The sequence below is a fragment of the Scomber scombrus genome, chromosome 7 (assembly GCF_963691925.1).
Source record: "Scomber scombrus chromosome 7, fScoSco1.1, whole genome shotgun sequence".
NCBI lineage: Eukaryota > Metazoa > Chordata > Actinopteri > Scombriformes > Scombridae > Scomber > Scomber scombrus.
Genome location: NC_084976.1, coordinates 16,316,976 through 16,329,367, shown reverse-complemented (window position 1 = coordinate 16,329,367; position 12,392 = coordinate 16,316,976). Strand labels below are relative to the sequence as shown.

The 12,392-nt window shown below is 40.4% G+C and overlaps 1 protein-coding gene across 1 annotated transcript in view; it reads left to right on the top strand.

Annotated features, from left to right (window-relative positions):
- itga8 (integrin, alpha 8) overlaps positions 1–12,392 on the top strand; it is a 37,974-nt gene that overhangs the window by 12,999 nt on the left and 12,583 nt on the right. Inside the window, exons 13-16 of the mRNA XM_062422397.1 lie at positions 2,763–2,960; positions 7,192–7,237; positions 7,373–7,480; positions 12,168–12,223. Coding sequence (XP_062278381.1) covers positions 2,763–2,960; positions 7,192–7,237; positions 7,373–7,480; positions 12,168–12,223 — 408 coding nt within the window. The remainder of the gene's footprint in view (positions 1–2,762; positions 2,961–7,191; positions 7,238–7,372; positions 7,481–12,167; positions 12,224–12,392) is intronic.

Sequence of the window (12,392 nt, the reverse complement as noted above, 5' to 3'; positions counted from 1 at the left end):
ACTGTACTTTACCAGACCTTGTGTCCGTCCACATGCAGCTGTTTTTTTCAGGTAAACCCGATGACGGACAAATCTTTTTCTGTGTTTCCTGCACCTCGTGGACTGTTTTGTGTCTGGCCAAGGAAATCCTATCATGCTTTTACTTGAGAGTACCTAAAGCTCTTTAGCCAATCAGGAAGTGCAGCGATGAAAGGTTGTCTGTGTGAACTTGTTTCCTCCTGTGATGATCAGGGTTAAGACCATATGTGTGACTGCATGTGTGTGTGTGTTGGAGTTATTTTTAACTCTCCAGATGTGCCCTGAGATAAAATCATCTGGGAGTTTCTGTCCTGCAGCCCAGAGTTCATTCCTGTTCTATGTGTTTGTTTTATCTTCGCATTGATTGGACAAAGACACACATACACACACACACACACACACACACACACACACACACATATGCAAACCATGCAGCCTGCAGCCCTAATGCTCCATAGAGCTCAGGTCTAGTCTCTGCTGTTTAAAAATGTATGAATAGATGCACATCTGGCCCTCATATGGCATCAGTGCCACTGGTTTATGCTTTATTTATTCATTGACATTGTGTGTTAATGTGTGTCCCATCCTGGTAAACCCTTTACCCTCAGCTCAATAACCAGTGGATCAATACCAAAGCTTTCTCTGGCAAGAAACGTAAATCACATCAGGCTGTCTGTCAGGATGTGACAGTATCAACAGGGCGGTGATGGGACCTGAGAGTACATGGTGCCTCCCTGTGACAGGCAGTGACTTGTTGAGAATTAATCTAATGAGAACACGTCCATGTCTGTGCATGATTTCATTATTCAGCATTACATTATAGAGTCTCCATGGAAACATTGTGATGAGGGTTTTCGGCAGCTTCTCTTTGCTAATGTCAAACTGCTGTGTGCGAGTATACCTGTGCCCCCTTTTTGCGTCTGCATAATCACTGGCAGTTCCCTTTTCTCTCAGCTATGACACTGATCCTCCCCCTCCGCCCTTAGCAGAGACCTCATCACTCTGTTTCCAAATTCTTCATAAAACCATAACCAACCCCATTTCCTCTCATCTCCACAGCTCTGTTGAGTGTCAGCTATTGAAACCTTACAATTTAGCTAATTTAATTTGCCATGTGGCTCTCTTGGTTTTTTCATTTTTATCAACCAACACTGGCTTTCTGTCACCATCACTTGAGTATTAGGCAGTTTCTGTCTGTAAGTAAAAGTCTCTTATAGTGTTGGTCTCAGTGATCACAGTGGGTGTTCCACAGTGTGCTGTGATATCTGCATTGTGTGGGATGTTGTTAAGCGATGCCCATGAGTGACTTTCATATTATATGAGGACATTTTTAAATAAGATGTTTGTTCTTTTTACACAGCTATTCAGCTATGTACACATACCCACACATAGACATACAGACTCACACACACACAGGCTCATATATACACTTGCATACACACATGGTTGCATTTATCTTCTCTACCCCACAATCTGCTTCATGTGGAACTAGTTGTTTAGGCTGTGAGAGAGGGGGTCCAGAGACAAACAGGATGTCTAGAGGTGTTTGGACAGTACAGTACTGAAGGATACTGTTGTGTAGGATAGTGCGAATAGACATGGATAGTAAGAGGTTAAAGGGTTAACACACACAAATCTTCATGTTATAAAGTGAAACCACAGCTTTTTTTATATCAAGACAGGTGTTTTCAGTATGCTACTGTTACTTTTGTATTTAATTTGTTTGTGGTGGTATTCTGTTGTTCCACTATTCAACGCCTGCATGTCTCAAGGAGTTCTTAAAGGAATAATTAAACATTTTGTGGAAATATGTTTACAGCCTTTTTGCCAAAAATGAGATGTGTAAATCGATACCACCCTTGTTTTTAGACTGGAAGCAGGAGGAAACAGCTAACCTGGCTCTGTTTGAAGTAAAAAAAAAAGGAAACAAACGCCCACCAGCGCCTTTCGATAATATTATTATCTTGTTTGTTTAATCCATACACAAACAGGAACTTAAAAAAAAAAAAAAAGATATGGTCTGGTGTTACTGGAAGTTTTTGGCTGGTCTTGAAGTCTCTTTCCCTTTCAGACTATATCTGTTTAGGTTTAGCTTTGGTTAGTTTATTTTTAGGCATCGCAGAGAAAACTGATTGGGATTTGTTATGTCCAGGCTCAGGATAAGGTCAAACTAAACACAAATTGAGGGGGAGACAAACTTTGACACAACGGTAACTTCCTTAGAGATGGCTGTTGACAGATTTTTTTTTACTGAACCAGACAAGAGGTTTCCTCCTGCACCGAGTCTTTATGCTAAGCTAAGCAAACTGACTGCTGGCATTAGCTTCATATTTAACATACAAACATGAGAGTGGTATTAATGTTCTCATCTTGCTCTGAGCAACAAAGCAAATGAGCATTTCCCAAAATGTTAAACAAAATGCCCTGTAACGTTTTGCCAGATGCTGTTATACTGTGAGATTTAACCAAACATTTCCTATGCAGGGCATAGTACTGAGTTACCTAGAATACAATGACCTAAATAGTGCCCAAAAGATAGAAAAACTAGATCGTTAAACGAGTGGAAATTCAAGAAAAAAAGTAAATGACCATCCTGACATTGTCCCCCAGTGCAGGTAAAGGAAGGTCAAGCTCTTTTTCGTCTTCTGTCATCCCCTCTACCTGTATGTTTTCCTCTGCTTCTGTCTCAGAGGGGCCTTAACCCTGCTGATGTCTAAACCATGCACATGTGTGTCATCCTTTAGACTTGGCGGTGGGCTGTCCATTCGGAGGAGAGGAGCGTGGGGGCAGAGTATTGATCTTTAATGGTAACAGAGATGTTGCCTCGCAAGGCCTGACGGTGAGCCAAGAGCTGAGAGCAGCCTGGACCTCCAGTGGCAGCTTGCCTGGATATGGATTTACTCTGAGAGGAGGCCAAGACCTGGACAACAATCAGTACCCTGGTAAATATTCACACTCAACAAGTCAATCTTTTTCTATTCAGCTGAGATTGCAGCTCAACTCAACTCAACTATAATCAAAATTCTTCCTCGGACTTGCATTCCTTCACTTCTCCACTTTCCTTCCAACTACTGTCATTAGTCTCCCTCTTCTTCAGTCTTGACCTCCACATTGCATCGCTCCCCCCTTTGCACTCCTCCACCACCATCCCCATGTTCTCCTGTACTTGCTTTCCTCCTCTTCTCTGGTAAAGTCATCAGTTAGAAGAAGGGGGTATAAGGATGAGTTCCAGTGGACCACTGCCGCATCCATCCTGCAGGGATTTACAGTACTTAAGAAGGAGAGAAAACATAAGATTGAGAGAGAGAAAGAAATATAATAATACATTATCCTCATGTTCATTCTGCCAGACTTTCGAGACTTAGCCCATGTTCCTAAAACTATGAGCAGACAAAGCAGCATTCAATCAAATTACACACAGTAAGTCCCTACTTTATGTGGCACCTACTTACTTACCAGACACCTAACCTTTTGATGTCACTGAATGTAACAGAATCTGAAATACAAGTGAGGATTTTTTATATGAGTGTGAAGTTGTTTATATAAAGCCATTCGAAACAAAGCAGGTCTGTAAAACCACTGTTTTACTACCTTATTTTCTCCCTAATTTGAAACCACTCCGCTCTCAGCATTACTCATTACTTTGGTGCTTCCACAGATTACGCTGAAATGGAGAATTTGTTTAGTTTTACCTTTTCTTTCCTTTTCTTTGCCTCCGCTCCCTTTCCCTTTTTCTTTTTCATTCTGCTACAATAACATATTCGTTCTCTCCACAAACAGGATATCAAGGGAAATACACACACACATAAATACACACAGGTTCACATGTGTTGCTTGTGAACAGTTTCACTGGCAACAAGAGAGTGTGTGTTGAGTTTGTGCCAGGCTCCAGGTCATAGCTAGACCCTTTGCAGACCCACTGCAAATCAGAGATCCTGAACTAAAAACACTTTACAGTAAATACACATACAGGGGCTACAGGTTGAGTTGAAACTTAGGCTGGCGGAGGCCCTTTGGGAGGAAGAAGTAGAGTAGAAACTCTGGGTGGCAGAACCGTCAGCCAACACACACACACTGTGTACTATATAAACACGAGCACAAACCTGCCGTGCACTGCTTGTGTCGTCTGTCATTAGAGAGTTGGCCGACGGAAGTGAGACACACACACATGGTGTGTCGTTAGCAGGGCAGTAAAGTCACACTGTTCAAAGGAGCCAGAGATGTTTGATCAGCATTATGAGAGGACTGCACAGGCGTCTGGGAGGACTGCTAGAGCCACCATATGCTTCCATCAGCGTTAAATGTCATTACGCTACTGCAGAAACACAGAGAGAGGGAAGGAGGATGATTAGTTGCTGCTTTTAGCTTTGATGAACTTTTTTTCTTAAGATTATGTCATATATTTGTGTTTTTATTTAATAATTTACTGTGGGAAACTAAAGAAGAGTGCAAGAAATGACAAAGTAGGCAGTGCAGGAGCCAAAATTACACCCACACACCCACAAGGTCTACTGCTCAGAATTAACCTTAATTAAACTACAACATACCAAATCAGCAGCACTGAGTTCATGTTTCACTAATGCTGAAGCCTGAAGTTTAGGTTAGGGTTAGCTGTATATCGGACGAGGGTCAGATTCCCTCAGGGTGCATTTTAGGTGCAGACAAGAGGTCAAAGGTCAAAAACTGACAACGTTTTACTTGTCAATCACACCGACTTGCTGAGAGTTACAGAGACATCTCAGGGTCGTTGATTTGGATATGTGTGGTGGTCAGAGGTTATTAGGTCAGTCATTTGTTTGGAAAGTAGGTGTTAAATTTATGACTGGGCTCTATGTCTACTCATGTACTGGATGTAGTTTGTCTTTTTTTCAACCACAATCTCAAATTTGTACCATTCTTTGTCTTTGAATGATACTTTTTCATACATTTTTCAGAGGTAAAGGTATGAACCCCCAAATTACCAAAATATACCTAAATAGCCTTAAAATCCCAGTCAGACACTCAAGAATGAAAAAATCCTCCATTTCTCTCTAAAAGCTGTCTCTTTTTCCACTGAGTGCCATTGACCTTTGACATTTCATGGAGGCCATCCCCTGCAGCCTAACAAGCCGCAAGGGCAGGCAGCCAATGACAGTTTGACAGTCTGTCTAAACTCTGGATGGAGGCCATGTTTTCACAGCTCAAGACGAACATCATCAGCTAGAGCGGCTCAGTTACTGAGAGCATACCTGCACCTAGACCAGCCATCACTGAGTGAAGTGTACGTGCTGGAGTGTCAGCCTACTGCTGTGTGACTGCATGTACGCACACACTGACTTCAAATCAACAGTGGCAGGCACGTCTTCCTGTGTGTAAGGAAATGGGATTGACATGGAAAGGAAAGTGGTCCGTTATTTGATTTAGCCCTCGGTGCAGCCACGCGTGCACACACACTCAACCCCCAAAGATGCCCTATTCTCAAATCAGACTCACGTCATGCAGTAGTTTTGAGAGTTGGGATAAGAAAGACAGACAACCACCGTATCTAACATGGAAACCTACTTATGGCAGGAGTGGAGTTAGATTTCTAGGTTACACAACTCCAACAGCGGGATGGATAAAAGAATTTGGAAAGGGAATGAGTGGGTCCCTCTGTGTCTCTCTCTCTCTCCATCTGCTTAAAACACACCTTGCTTCTAATGGCTTTCACAGATTGCGGTTTAAAGGCTAAATGCACAATCCTCTGCCCACCTTTTCTTCCCTATCATACAACACCCACCCCCCCCCCCCCCCCCCCCCCCCCACCCCCTTTTCTGCGCTCTTTTTCCCTTCTCCGTAACTCTTCAACTGCCTGACAAAAGCCACATCTTTAGGAACTTTTTAATCGCAGGCTTTCTGATACAGTACACACACACACACACAGCCACACATAGGGGACATAGAGCACCCTGGGGGGAAGAAGGACAGGGCCTAAATGTTTAATGTTGTGGTTTCAGGGGGACTCACTGACTGCAGCCAAAGGCAGAAACAGATGTGTCTCTCTCAGATTCAATTAGTCCCCTTCTTCTAAAATACGCAGGAGAGGAATGACACACCAAATGACAAGCAAAGTCTGTAAGAGTTCCACCAGCTAAGTCTGGTATCCTCCTGCAGCAGGTTACCGCAGCATTTTCCACTGGTAGTTGCTTCTAGTGCTGGAATTATTAGTTGATTAATCACTCAAACAGAAAATTATTTGATAGTAAATTCAGAACATTCACCAGGTTCAAAAGTGAATATTTGCTATTCTGAGATTTAAGTCAGAAAAAAAACAAGCAATTTGAAGAATTGTGATGGGCTAATATTTCACAGACCAAACAACTAATCAATTAATGGAATACATATTGAACAAATTAATTTACAATGAAAATAGTCATTAGTTGCCTCTCCCTGAGCAGCATGAGGTTATTCCATCTTTTTTAGGATCTCATAACTTAGTTTGGCTGCATCTGGCGGTGCTGGCTTGTATCCATTAAGTGCCTCTCTACAGTTTCAGATTGTTTTAATCAGCCCTTGTATATGTGCATGTGTGTGTCTGTGTCTGTGCCTTTGTCTATGTGCGGCTTTCATTGGTATGTGTCCCCTAACCACAACCATTAAATACCAGCTCTATTTTAAAATATGGGAGCCAATTAAAAATGTGTGTTCATCACAAAACCCATGAAAACAAGTAGAAATCACATATAAATGAGATCTGTAGCTGCTTATAATTAGGAGCTGTTGCTATGTTAGGGAGGCTGTTGGGAAATGTTGTTTAGTAAAATGTGATTGGAGCGATGTGAAGTTTCTAATGGTGCTGGAATGCGGCGTGGGGTCCCCGTCTTGTAGCAGCACACGCACATATGAATGCACAATGAACAAATCAACACGTTCTGTTTATGAATTTAGTCTGAAGTAGGTCATGTGTGAAAGGAAAAGCTCAGTCATATAAAAATGTCAATGCAGCATCAATGTGTGCATGCATGTGTGTCTGCGTCTGTGTTAAACGTGAGAGGTCTGTGTTTGATGAAGATTGTTGGAGACCTTGAAATCAGTCCCATCTGTGGCATTCTTTGAAGCTCTCTATTTCCCGTCTCTCTCTCTCTCTCTCTCTCTCTCTCTCTCTCTCTCTCTCTCTCTCTCTCTCTCTCTCTCTCTCTCTCTCTCTCTCTACAGATCTGATCGTGGGGGCTTTTGGCGCAGGCGAGGTGTCGGTGTACAGGTAAGAATGTACAAGGTGTTCTGTGTTTTTCAAATGTTTTTGAAGCTTGTTTCTCAAAACTGTGCTTTTCCTGAAACTCCATGGCTCTCCCAAGTTCTTTTAAAATTGTATGTATAAATGTGTGCTTCCATGTAGGGCTCGATCTGTAGTGTCTGTGGAAGCTGCAATGATCCTGACTCCCAGAATTCTGAACCCTGATGACCGACAGTGTCACCTGCCCCTCACAGACACCATGGTTACCTGGTAAGAAGAGCACACTTAAATACTCTCAGCTCCATACAGTGTTAAGTATATTCCAAACATCCCCATTATATACTGTATAAATCTGTCTTTGGGCTCCTTACCTGTGTACAAATCAAAATCAGTATGGCCTTTGTTCTCACAAGGATTAGGATGGAGTTGGGCAAAAAAGCTTTTTAACAATGGAACAACAGAAGGACTGGAAATTGTCAATCCAAGTATAAGATGTGGAAAGCAGCTCTTGGTCACTGCATTTGCGCCTAAATTGCTTTTTTTTAATTTAACTGGATATTTTCTACACTTGTTTGTAGCATGTGACAGTTGCTGTTAACATTTTTTGTGTTAATAATGTTTTAACACTGCCCTCTTGGCCAGTTGGCCTCAAAAATAAGATTTCAATCTCATCAACTGGTCAAATAAAGGAACATTTAAAAAAGATTAAATGTACTAATCTTCTTAGTATAATCTTTTTTCCATTTAGTGTCCAAAAGTTAAATACATACTTTACAATACAAAACATTAACCAAGCTGACAAATGCTTTGGAACACCGCTGACAATTAAACAAGCAAAATGTTTTCCCAACAAATTCATACTTTGTTTTTTGAGATGTTCCTCCTGCTCTGCACCACAGTCAACAGTTTATTGTAATTTTTTCCAGCTGTGTGTAGCTCCACTCCCGTTTGGCATTGCATTGTGGGGCTATAATGGCCATCGACATCAACACTCTCAAAACTGAGCAATAATGAAAAGTGACATGTCAATATTTTATACTTAACTTAGCCACTTTTCTGGTGGAAATGCTCTATATACTCAGTTGTAATTCACTTATAGTATAGTACATGGAGACTGTTCTAGTGCGTGTGTGTGTGTAAAGGTGAATAAATGAGTAATGACCTCCACTCCTGCAATGAACCCCAGATCTGTACTAGAAATCTTACTGCTTATACTGTATCATAATATGGTATGCAGTATAAAGTATACACAGTCACAAATCACACACACTCTGACAGACGTGACAAATATTTCACCCCTGTGTTCTAGAAGTCTGCCATCGGCCAAGGTCTGTGTGTCTGTGTGTCTAATACAATAATTTAACTGCACACTGAAAAAGCATGCCATACTCATATAACCTGGAAATACAGATTTATGGGACCCTGCAATTAATTTTAAACAGCATAATTCTATTTTGATTATATTATTGCTTTTGTGGGCAGCATGCTGGCTTTGAACAGTTTGGGGTTGAGTTTAGTTGAGGGGAACGAGTCTAAAGGCTCCTGCTGCCTCGCCACAGTCTGTTGTTGGTCCTAACTTATTGGGGCTAGAACCGCTGTAGGATTATTTGGACGAGAGAAGTGTGTTCGGCTAGTTGCCATCATGGTGTCTGTGTGTGTGTGTGTGTGTTGGCAGCGGCTGAAAAGGGAATAGGGTTTGAGTCAGATTGACAAAAAGCACTAAACTGTGGAATTCTGTCAAAACAAAACTGGGCTTATTCAAATAAACCGCCATAAAATTTTGGTCGGAGGTATGGAATCTGATAGGCAATAGGATACACATACACACACACACACACACACGCAGAGAGTCAAACGGCAGCTCATAGAATAAGGGATGTTTTGAGACTGGATGGAAGCCCCAGCTTGAGCCTCTCATGTATTACAATAACATTAGAGTCACAAGGGTAAGCATCTGATTTTCTGCGATCTTTGAAAAAGGTAGTTGTATAACAACACTTTTATTAATTTCCAGAATGCTCAAAGACTTTAAACCATCTGGATGGGAAAAATATTCTCTCCGTTGTGCTATAAAAAATATTTATAACCAACTTCCATTGTGTAACTATATTTCCTGATCCAAACAAAGATGGTAGCTCAGAAATGACATAACTCTTAGATCAATTTGTACAAAATGAGCCAAAAGTTTTCCAATATTTTGCTTGTGTTTTACAAAAGGAGCAACCTAATGATTTAAAAAAATATAGACACGACTTGAGAAATGGGTTGAAAATCTTTTTGAGTGAGAAAGCAGCGGATGTTGTTGCAGTTACTGTTGTTATTTGGCTGTCATCAATATTTTATATCAGTATTAATATTAACAATGGGTCACATGACTGCTTCACCAAACTCTGCATTTCCTCTCAGCTACATAGCATCTCACAGCTCATTATTCCTGGTCCACAACTTTGTGTTCTGCTTTAGTCTCACCACTCAAAATAATTGTTTGTCACAAAAGGCTTACAAAAAAAAGCCAATTGGACTTGAATTCATCAGGTGGCCAGAAACATGACTTCAAATGAATGCTAACATTGCTATTTACCTGCTGTATATGTTAACAGTTATTGCCTGCTTAAACGACCCTCTTGGTTTACAAAGATCCAAACAATTTTTTAGGAAAATCAGAAGTTTATCCCTGTGATTCAAATGTAATAATAATAATACAAGGCACAATCTTGGGCTAGATAGGAGGATGAAGGAGTGGAGGAAAAGGAGGGACAGCTACTTAATGACCAGTTTTAAATTAAACGTTTTTTCTTGTGAAGTGGATCCAGGGTTATGAAGGTAGGGATATATGTGTGCATGTTTCCAGGGAGTGTGAGTGGGCAGTGTGCAGGGTGGTGGAGCACAGATGCATTTTGGGGAAAATTACACACAGTAATGACTAACCAAGCACCAGCGCTGTTGTCAGTAAAATGGGGGTCATTTCCGTGCTGCCTACACTTAAGTTTGACACACAGTGCTTATTAGAGCCACACTTGAGTACACCCACCCAAAAAAAACGAAACACACATGCTTACATGCAACACATTAAACACACATGAAACCACCTGGAAAGGTCAGAATGACTTAGGGGAGTGATTTTCAAAATAGAAACTGGTACTTTGTCAAACACACACACACATATAAACTCACATCTGCATCACACACATTTAACACAGGAAAACTAGCTCATCATTACTGTGTCATCTAATGGGGATCCTAATTATTAACAAACACACAAACATCCAGAACATCTGCATTTTGGTTGTTAGGGTTTGTCAACTGAAACCAAACAAACAATGATCACATGAAGTCATTTACTTCATGCCTCATATTGCTCAGCCTTAACTGGAGAATCAGGAGCGTTGCGTCTGTAAGCTTCCTAGGATTAGTGGATAGGCTATTAACAGTGCTGAGCTCCCTGTGTGGGAGTCAGTTTTCCTGTTCTTGATTAAAGAGGTGATAAGACACACGCACACACATACGTTCATAAACACATAAATAGAGGAAATGCAGAATTATTTCCCAGTCTCCCATGTCTGTGTCTAATAGAGGGGTTCAAAGGGCCCCCAGCAGAATTTCCCCTCTGCCCCCCAGAGTACAGGAAGGAATAAATTCCTATTTGCAGCGGAGGGGATCAAATTAGTTAGATAGTTATTTAGATGGCTAGTTTGCTAGTCGTATAGTTATTGTATTATGATTTTGTCATGCATATACAGGGACACTGGGGTTGAAGCTGAGTCTTATTGTACTGTCATGTTGTTGTTTTTTAAGAAGTCACTGCCATGACAGACAACTGATTTTTGGTGCTTACACTGATTATATATTTAAATATTCACAGCCTGCATGTGCTTACAAATTACTATGAACCACAAGTTTTACATTTATGTTACAAAAAGTCAAGAAATAAAGAATACCAATTCAGGCAACTTACATAATCATATTTTAAGACCTTCATGTCCACAATAGGATTTATAAACCACTTACATTAATATTTGCAGCTTGCAAGAGTTATTACACTAATTAGTAAGGGTATGATGATACACTCAGCTCACGAGACGAGACATGATATTGGGTTCACGAGATCGAGACGAGACAAGATTTTAACACTATTTTTAATAAAACTTCACTGAGGAAATATATGGCTGGTCTTTTATTTGAAAGTTACAAAATGAAAAATAATGCAGGTGCATTTTGAAATGTTTTAACTAATCATCTTGTAATGAGTGTCACTTCAGTTCTACTTTCTAAGTATGAATTATCATACACAGTATGCAATATGCAAGCATTGTAAAAGGTTTCCCCATATATATATTTTATAGATAGATAATTTTGGTATTTATGGAAATAACAACTATAAATACCAAAATGATATACAATCACAAATACTAAAAAGTGAATTATAAAGAATAGAAACAATTCTAGTATATAAATATATATGAAATAAAGAGTAACATTATCACAAATTATAACATATTGCTAATTAAAAACACATATAAAAGTAAATTGCACAAATCCTAAATCACATAAATACACAAGTAGAACAACATATAAATTGTGTTTTAATGTTGTAGTTTTTCCTATTTTTATTTGGAATCCACCAGAATATTTCAGAGGTTTACCAAGCTGTTTTATTGTGGTGGTTAGTTGCAACACTCCTACAAGTGTCCTTATTATTTGTCAGCAGCCACTTAAATGAAAGGAGCCTTATGCTATTATGAGTTGACTAATCTTTTAGGACACAAGGCTGCAGTGAGAATTGGACCCCAGACATTGGCAGCCATGTATTTTCTTCACTTTGTCAGTATGGATGTGAGCTGATAGATAGCTGGGATGTCTTAATAATGTGCTGATCTTGTAGAACACACTAACAGTTATCAAAAACCTCCCTTTCTCTTGTCTAACTCTATGTCCTCCGCATATTCTCTTCCTCCAGTCTCAAGGTGGATGTGTGTGCGGCAGTGAGCGGTGTGGGGATCCCCAGCTCTGTGGGTAAGCAGCTGCAGACAAAGTGGTGGGAGAGAGAAACAAAAGGGGAAAAGCACAATGGGTGGGTCAGTAGTCAGAGTCAGCTCTTTCGAACATCTCATTAAAGATTTCTGCTGAGAAACGGCAGACAGTGGAGGTGTAAAGTACATTGTTTCCACTGTCTGATCACACT